Source organism: Gracilinanus agilis, chromosome 4 (assembly GCF_016433145.1).
Source record: "Gracilinanus agilis isolate LMUSP501 chromosome 4, AgileGrace, whole genome shotgun sequence".
Lineage (NCBI taxonomy): Eukaryota > Metazoa > Chordata > Mammalia > Didelphimorphia > Didelphidae > Gracilinanus > Gracilinanus agilis.
Window position 1 is genome coordinate 259,385,647 of NC_058133.1, and position 8,969 is coordinate 259,394,615.

General features: G+C 50.6%; 1 protein-coding gene across 1 annotated transcript; it reads right to left on the reverse strand.

The window, feature by feature from the left end:
- Window positions 1-289: 289 nt before the first annotated feature.
- RGL2 (ral guanine nucleotide dissociation stimulator like 2) lies at window positions 290-8,661 on the reverse strand. Its single transcript, XM_044674039.1, has 17 exons — window positions 8,453-8,661; window positions 7,061-7,144; window positions 6,550-6,728; window positions 6,388-6,438; window positions 5,984-6,281; window positions 5,422-5,673; window positions 5,171-5,274; window positions 4,910-4,994; window positions 4,513-4,581; window positions 3,848-3,922; window positions 3,645-3,677; window positions 3,424-3,545; window positions 3,215-3,310; window positions 2,965-3,076; window positions 2,379-2,675; window positions 1,890-2,004; window positions 290-1,607 (listed from the first exon to the last, which is right to left on the reverse strand). Exons 1-17 carry the CDS (start codon window positions 8,612-8,614, stop codon window positions 1,396-1,398), a joined length of 2,346 nt encoding a protein of 781 aa, XP_044529974.1. The 5' UTR covers window positions 8,615-8,661; the 3' UTR covers window positions 290-1,395.
- Window positions 8,662-8,969: the final 308 nt, after the last annotated feature.

The window sequence follows — 8,969 nt, forward strand, 5'->3', positions numbered from 1 at the left end:
CAAACTAAGAATTAAATCCATTTTCCCCCCATGTCTTCAACTTTACATTCTCTAGTACTCTTGCCAGACATTAAGTTCATGTACAAGTATGAGAGGAGAAAAGGCATTTATGTCATAGCCTTGGAATGGGAAACAGACCCTTTTTCAAACACAAGAAATATCTGTTGTATGACAATCACTGTGATGAGGCTATAATTGTGTTCCTTTCCCCAAAAGGTTAGTGACATCCATCATTACTACACAAGATTTTTGCAAGAATCAAATTTTGAAAGAGACCTCAGAAACCTTGAGAATTGGTGCTTATTTAATCCATTTTATCCAGTCCTAGAGGGGTTAAATGATTTTTTCACAGATCCTCTAATTCAGACTAGTTTTTGCTACACTTGAACTCAAAGGTTATAAATGTTACTATAAGGTGTGCACAACTTAACACCCAAACATCCTTAGTTTCTCAGAAAACATATGATCCAGAAATTTGAATTTGTTTTCTTGAATTGAAATGATTTTTAGCTTATTCTGCTTTTCAGAATCACAAGTTCCATTAGTTGTTCATTCTCTTTAACTCGGTTTTAAGATTCCCTTTTTCACATTTACAGCTAGGAGAGCTCTCTGGTGCTAAGAAAGGGTTTTGGGATGTGGTAGAGATCCATGATTGGATAAGTAGGGCAGGACAGCTGGACATAGTGGGGCCTGATATGAGTGATGGGAAGTTGACTAGATCTTCATAAGTGATGACACTTATGGATCTGGTGGGGTCAACATGAGCTCTTGGGGACTTAGAACATTACTCCTAAGCCCTCTTGCTTGAAACCTTAACAAGGAAACGGGGCAGCTAGCAAGACCCTGCACTCTTGAGCTTGTGAAGTATGCAGATTCTAGAAATCAGATGGGTGGAGGTCATGTAGTGTGTTTATTGTTTTAGTGTTGTCACAGCACAGGAGTCCCTGGCTGGGGATGGGGGGATCATAGAGAGAAAGGGAGCCCCTGGAAGACCTTCCTTCTTTCCCTCCCCTCCCTCCACCCATTCCTGGTACTCGGAGCCTCTAGGCTATACCCCTTTCAAGCCTTTCCCTGGCCCTTTGCATGCTGAGATGTGACAAATAGAGAAAAGTCAGGGGTGACAATGATGGCACTAATAACAGGTATCAGGATGTAGGGACTGTGAGAGATGTAATCTGTTCCTGTCTCCTGCCAAAATAGCCACAGGAATCCAAAGTGGCTGTCTGGATAGGCTGTTTCCAACATAGGTGCACAGTAAATAAGGGCTACTCCTTTCTGACCAAGCATGCCTGGCTATCATACAAGGTGACTATCCTAATCCAACATGGCCACCACCATTCAAGGTGGCTAATAACAATATAGTCACCATGGCTTCTGTAAAACAATATGGTTTCCTCAGAACAGTGCCCGGGCAATTTTCCGTCCTGTGGCCTTTATCCTGGGGAAAGAGCCTCCTCCTCCCTCACTAGGAGGATTTGCAGGGGTAGAGGGTCCAGTGGAAAGACCTGGAGTCACTGAAGAGGGTCGCCGCCGCTGCCTAAGGAGGAAATCCTGAGAGGCACCATCCATGGCATAGAAGACATTCGCTGATGGTGGAATGGTCAGCTCTGGAATGAGCATCACAAGGCAGATAAAGGATCCAGGGTCAAAAATATAAAAGCAAAATTAGTTATTCAAAAATCACAGGTTCTTAATGATTGACCCTTCCCTTTATAAGACTCCTTGACTTTATTATTATCTTTTAAATAATACTTTCTTGCCCACACAGCTAGGGAGTGTCTGAGGCCAGATTTGAACCCAGGTCCTTCCAACTCCCTTGGCCTAGTGCATTAATTGCACCACTTCTGCCCCCAATTCCTTGATTTAACCTGCCCTCTATTACATCTTACCTCGATCACCTGGCAGCAGTTGCACCAATTCGTACTCTGAAGCTGCTGCTGGATCCCGGTTATTTTTTTTCAGGACACGACTAATAACGCTCGGAGCCTTGTCCTGACTTGTCACCTAGGGGGATTCGAGGAACCAGACTAATTGGACACTGATGCCCAAATCTAACCCAAACATCTATCCCCAACAGCGTGTAGAAGAAAATCCAGCATGGTGGCCACAATCCAAAACAGGCCAGCAATCCTCACTGGACTGCTCAGAGCACATCCCAGAGGTAAAAGGAATGCTCTGATCCCCAAACACCCACATAACTTGTCAGAATTATGCCCGTTCAGTGTAGCCAACAGAATGTGCCAGGTGGCTATTGATCCTTAACAAGGCCAATGGGATAAAAGATTACACTTCATGTGAAAATCTGACCGAATAGAATCAGAGGGTGGCCTCATTCCCTATGTCTTCCACCCCTCAATGAGTGGGCAGGTTCCCCTCACCAGGATGCTCTTGTAGACACTGCCATCCACCCCAAGCTCCATCTGCACACGAATGATGCGACAGTCCGAGGCCCCAGGCCCGATTCCACTCCTGCTCCCAGACCCTGGCCCCAAGGAAGTGACCTCCCCAGATCCACTGCTAAGAGGAGAACCACACGAGGCTGATCTGCGGTGACCTCTGGAGGGCCTGGGAGAGTGGGCTGTTGGGGAAAGGAACCCAGGATCAGCAGGAGTATGGCAGGAAGAAGCTCCATCCAGGGCAGAGTCCAGAGAGGAAACGGATGGCCATTTCATATGCTGGGGACAAATAAGACATAATAAGGTCAGTTCAAGAAGCAGGGGGAAGAGAAGAGGCAAGAATGGTTCAGAGAGAGGGAGCAGCTGGGTGGCTCAGTGGATGGAGAGCCACTGGGTCAACTGGCCTCAGACAAATCCTAGTTGTGTGACCTGGGCAAGTCATTTAATCCTCTTAGCCTAGCTATTACCACCCTTCCATCTTAGAACCAATAACACAGTAGAAATGCTAAGACAGATAAGAGTTTTTTAAAAAAAAGAATGACACTCAGTTCAAGGATCACAGCCTCACCTGGGCAAGTCGAGTGAGCAATGGGGCAGGGGTTGCAGCTGTATCATCTTCTCTAGGACTAGGTTGATCCCAGGAAACAAGGGGAGTAGGGCCGCCAACAGATCCCAGTACACTATGGGAAGGGGCTGGATAGGTCAGAAGGAAACACAGAGCCCCCTACCACCTCCCACCCTTGCCTTCTAAAGGCTACTCTTGTAACTCCCTTGAAGCACCCTCCCCCAACCCCTATTCTTTTCCATCCTTCTCTCACTCTGTCCAGTGAGAGATGACCAGTGTTGGCCGAAGTATCCGGGGGGCAGGGGAGTCACTGACTCCAGGGGGTTCCACTTCACAAGATACACGGTGACTGGCAGAGGTTCAAAGGACAAAGGTCAAATATCTCTTAATTACTCCAGGCTCTGTCTCCCTTCTCCCCTCCCGTAAGCCTCCAACCCACCTTGAGATATTAAAGTCAGTCACCTTTGGGCCTCTGTCAGAGGCTGGAGCCCCTGAAGCCACTGCTGAACATCAGGGTCAGGCTGGAGGTCATAACCTCGACATTCATCCTGAAGACGTCTAAGCTCAGATAGGACAGAGAATTCCTGTAGGAGGTACCCCAAGAAAGAGGGACCCTGAGACTGTGGGAGCCTGAGGCCAACTCCCTCCAGATCCCTTCCCTAGGGAGTCCCCATTCTCATTACCTTCCTCCTCTTGTCAAAGTTGATGTAACCATTCTGATGGGAAAAAGTGGAGGAAGGGAGAAGAATGAAAACTATGACCTAGTTTTCTAAAACTCAATTCCTGCTCCACCTCCAGCCATACATTATTTTTTTTAAAAGCCACTCTGACCAGCTTATCACCAAAGACATACTGCCCTCCCCCATCTCTAGCCATAAACACTGACCTCCAGCTCATCCCTGGAAGCTGCATCCAGCATCACAAGATCTTTTAGGAAGGTGCCAAGGTATGGGACCACACCCTGAAGGCAGAAGGTAGGAACCACAGTTTAGCTACCTCCCCACGCATCCTGGCTGCCCTGGAACAGAGCATTTGCCCCACTATCACTGTCCTCTAATAATAATAAGAGTTCGTATTGTGGTGCTTTGTGGTTTACAAAACATTCTCACACCCCAAGGTAGATAGTGTCATTAGGAACATGAATTAGATTCATGATTTTACTAGCATAGGAAATTCCCTTCTAGACGAGGAAAGTCCCTCTACCAGCTCCAATAGACATCTTCTCTACAGCTCAGAGTTGCCTCCAACACTGAGGCTAACTAAGTGACTTGACCAGTACAAGCCTTGAGTTGAACTGCTACTAAAGCTTTCCACACACCAAGGCCAGCTCTCTGTCTGCGACAATATTCCCTCTAAGTTATGCACCCCTTTTTACAGATGAGGAAACTAAGGCTTGCTCACAGATGAGGAGTGTTGGTGTTAGAACTTGGACCCAGATGTGTGTGACTACCTGTTTCAGTGCCCTTTCTACCTCATCAAACTGGGCTTCTCTGTCTCCATTTGGGCGCTCTCGCTATTGACTGACCGGAACTCCTTACTACAGGCACTCACCCCACCCCGAGATGGCACATTTCTCACAGACTTCTTGTTTGGCTCCAGTGGGGGAGGGACCTTTACCTCCTGGAGGAACAAAGTAGGTTGGAAGGAATGAGGGAGGGAATTGGAGAATAAGAGTTGAGACTGGCTTTTTATTTTTAATAAAACTCTTGTCTTCCTTCTTAGGATCAATACTGTGTTTTGGTTCTAAGGCAGAAGAGTGGTAAGGACTAGACAATAGGAGTTAAGTGACTTGTCCAGGGTCACACAGCTAGGAAGTGACCAGATTGAACCCAGGACCTCCCATCTCTGGGCCTGGCTCTCAATCTGCTGAGCCACCTATCTGCTCTGGGAGCTGGCTTTTGAGGGATCAGGAGGGAGTAGTAAAGGAACTAGGAGGGAAGGGAATTACCTGCAATAGAAGCTCCCGGCTTTGAGAATAATTATCTTCCTCTGAGAAAATCTGACAGAGACTGGAAAAGAGTCGGAGGCTGTCCCTGATTAGGAGAAAGAGAGAAGCCCTGAGAACCTTTTATTTTCAATTCTCTTAAAATCCTCTGGCTCTACCCCCTAAAATGACTTCCTCTTTCTCAGACGAATGTCTGACTTTCCCTCAAGGATCCAGATGAGGTATCTTCCCCTTGCATCTCTGCCTCCATTTCCCACAAAATACCTCGTTATCTCTCCCCAGGCTATCCGAAGCCGGTGGACAGGACTGGACTGAAGGGCAGACACAACAGCATAAACAGATGAGAAATTCCGGAGAAGACGGCACTCCTGGTGAAAGATAATGATTATCTTATCATGTGTCTAGAAAACAGAATTCTCCCCATGCTCCCGATTCCTCAGGCCAGGAAAACCTCCCCAATACTCTGGGTGGTAAAAGCATTTGATCTTATATCCGTTCCCTCCAGTTCCACTTACCTCTGCTACCCGGATCCATTTTTCCAGGAGCCTTGCTCTCTGGGGGGGTCGGAGGGGCCGGATGGACACCTCCTCAAGTCCCTCTCCAGATGCTGTGGCCCCCAAGACCGAGCTGACTACAGCCCCAGCCACCATGTTGAACTGAGTGACTGTTGCTCTGACAGAGGGACAGAGGTGGGAGTGACCAGGTCGGTCTCTGTGGCCCCATATTGCTCCCAGACACTGAGAAGGGACCAAAGAGAGGAACAGCTCCTGGTAGGGGAAAGATTGAGAAGTCAAAGATTATAGATGGGGACAAAGAGAAGGGGACGTGGATAGGTGAGGGTCAATGTTCCAGTAATCTTGGGTTTAGAAACCTCAGATGGCTAATAAATCAGTTTCCATGATATATTGTGGATATAGATGGGGTTCAATAAGATAAGTCAAAGACAGGGAGGGGGCAAGGACAGTTATTGGGGGTGGGGCAAGGATCAGAAGCAAAGGATGGATCAAGAGTAAAGGAGAATTTAGTGAGGGGTCATTCAGGGGGATCGATGGGAGAAGTCGGAGGTCAGGGTCTCACCGCATCCAGCAGGGTCAGCTGCTCAGCCAAGTGGTCAGCGAGGAACACCAGGACATCCGTGGGGTCAGCAGGGGAATCGCCAGGGGGGGCCAGGGGCTTAGGAGGGTCAGGGGCTGGGGTGTCCACCCGGGATCGGAGGTCTCGGATGAGATCATCGATGCCCCCCCCAACAACCTCCCCTGCTGCATCCCCTGTCCGAAGCAGGAAGCTCTCAAGCCGGTCAATCTGACCCCTGACCTCCGAGTCAAAATCCTCAGGGTGAGAGGTCAGCCAGGTTGACAGAACAGAGATGGCTAACCTGGGGGGGGGGGGAGGGGATCAGCCTGGTGTAAGAAAATCAAGCTGGGGTCAAGCTGTAGCTAGGGTGGGGTGGGATCAGGAGGTCAGTTCATGGGGTCACTCACCCTCTTGTCCTCTCTAAATCATCACAAGGCCTGGACTCTAGGGCCTCCAGTCTGGAAGGAAGGGAGGGAAATCCATTTGTCCATCTTTCCTAAACAGCCTCTGGCCTCTGACCAGTGTAGCCAGATGATTCCTCAGATACCCAAACTCCCATCCCCTCTGACCTGTCAGCTAACAATCCCAGTACAGTGGATGTGGAGGTAAATGCCTTGTGAGTGGCCAAGAAGGTTGGCATGAAGGTCACGTCAGACCCTGAAGTCCGGCTATCCAGCAGATGTCTGACCAGAGCAGACAGAGTCCCAGCCCGAAGTCGACGGGAAGAACGAGGAGGCGGCATGGGAGCCTACACAGGAGGGGAGGAGGTCTCTGATTCTTCACTCCAACTCCCCAAATAATCACTGTGTTAGCAAGTGGCCTGTGAGGAAGTAACTTGGGGCTATCTGTGGGCTCAGCAGAAATCACAGAGGGGACTTAGAAGGGTTAGGGGTCAAGGAAGAAGCCAAAACTCAAAGAGAGAGTTTCTTGCTTAGAATCATGAAGAGAATCAGTGGTAGAAAAGAGCCTGGAACCTAGGTCTCTTGTTCCTAGTTTCAATGCTATTTTCAGGAAGTTGGGTTGTAGGAGAGTAGGGAGTCAGAGGCCCAGGGGCTGAGAAGTCAGAAGTCAGGAGCTCACCGAGGGATCCAGGGGCCGGTATTGACGACTGGTGACAGTGAAGGTAGCATCATCCTCATCTTCATCCCAGACAGACACAGGAGCCTGGAAAGGGAAGGAGGTGGGGTACTGTCAGCTCTTAACTTGTCCTTCCTCTAGAGACCCTGCTTCCTCCCTGCCTCCCCATCATCCCCATTTCACTCTTAAAGTCTGCTCCATCACCTGGGGAGGGGGGCAATACCAGCGTGTTCTGGGAGTGGGAGAGGTTGGGGATCCTGAATCCCCTGCCTTGGGAATGAGGCAGCCCCCCCCAAGCCGCCTCAGTGCCCGGCGAAGAGGGGGGGGCTGCAGTGAAGGAGGTGGTGGGGTACACAAGCCCAGATTTAGGGGGCCCGTCCCTCCCAGAGCTGAACCCCAAAACAATAGTGACACAAGTAAGAAAATGAAATTTCAGGATAGGGGTGCTAAAGGCAAAAAGGAGACAAGAAAGGGAAAGAAACAAAGAGGCAAAGAAACAGAAAGCAATGAAGACACTGAGACTTGGGGATTTGGGGGAAGAAAATGAAACGAGTTACATAGTTTCATTTCTATCTCCCTCCCCCAATGAGGGCAGTGTCTAAGTCTGGGGAACAACCCTGTCCCCCCCCTACTCCCCGGCCTCATCCCCCGACAATGGATTCCCTTCACATCCTCTGTCTCTCCCTCCTCCCAACCCCCAGGACCCCTTCTCAAATCAGCAGCTCAGATCCTAAGACAGGAAGAAGAAGGGGAAGTAGGATAGTAGAGAGCAGGAGTGGGAGTGGAGGACACTCACGTGGCCCCAGTCCCACCCCCACCCAATCCCGAAAAACCAGCCCAGCAGGTCACATCCTCTAACCCAGCCCAGGGACCCAGGAGTGCAAGCCCTGGGGCCCCATACACAGTCCCTGGCCACCACCTTCAATCCCCAGAGAAACTCAGGCATGTAACACTCCACCTCCACCTCCAGGCCTCAGCTCTGCCCCTCCCAAGGGAGGAAGCTCCCCGGCCTTTCCCCTAGGCTTTCCCCCATCCCTGAGGGGAGGGGTCACGAATCTGAGGGCTTCTTCCCCAATCCCAGAGCAAGAGGATCAGGTTACTGTGGAAACAAACCCCTCCTCCCCAAACAACAACAAGGGAGACAGAACCACACCAGCTGGGCACAGGAAAGGGACAGAGATAGATAGGGAGGGAGAACTAACAGGAGAGAAAGTGATAGACAAGTAGACCCATCGCGGGTGGGCAAGCAGAAAATGTACTGATTGGCAAGGCAGATGCCTAGAGATGGAGCCACAGAAACAGAAGCAGAAGCAGGCACAGGAAAGAGAAAGAGACCTACATAAAGGAACACTTTCTTGGTGCACTAATTGCACTCCAGGCTACCCCAAGTCTCACCTCTTCCTCTTCCTCCTCCTCCTCCTCCTCCTCCTCTTCCTCCCCGCCAACCCCTAGGCCCCCGCCCCCTTCGGGGTCCCGGCTCCTAAAGCTGCTGAGCACGACTCCGCCGGGGGAGCCCACTCCCGAGTCCAGCAGAAGCCGCAGGGGCCTAGGGAGCATGGCTGGAATCAGGGCCTAGGGGGTCAACTGGGTCGGGCCATGGGGCCGCCTGGGAAGAAACAAGGAAGGAGGGAGGGGCGTCAAGGTGGGGAAAGTAGGAGAGGAAACACCGGGGAGGGGCAGGGAAGGGAGGACCGTAGGTCTGCGCCGGGCAGTGGAGAGAGAAATTCATTGAATGTAGGGATCCTGGGGGTTACAAGCACAGTGCAGGGGACCAGAGCGGAAGGCTTGTGGGGTGCGGGCTGGGAGGAAACTTGTGTAGGGGGGTGGTATGTGGGGAATCTGATGGGAGGAGGGCGGAGAGAGTTTGGGGGCCAAGCCAGAGGAGGGGACTGCGTCTGGGTGGAGTTGGGGG

What these genes read in the sequence shown, in the direction of transcription:
- RGL2 (XM_044674039.1), bottom strand. Translation starts at nt 8,614, where the DNA reads ATGCTCCCTAGGCCCCTGCGGCTTCTGCTGGACTCGGGAGTGGGCTCC. An exon ending in AGGAGGAGGAAGAGGAAGAG is followed by an intron (nt 7,145 to 8,452) that starts GTGAGACTTGGG and finishes TTCCCTTTCCAG; the next exon opens with GCTCCTGTGTCTGTCTGGGA. An exon ending in CCTCTGACAGAGGCCCAAAG is followed by an intron (nt 3,311 to 3,423) that starts GTGACTGACTTT and finishes AACCTCTGCCAG; the next exon opens with TCACCGTGTATCTTGTGAAG.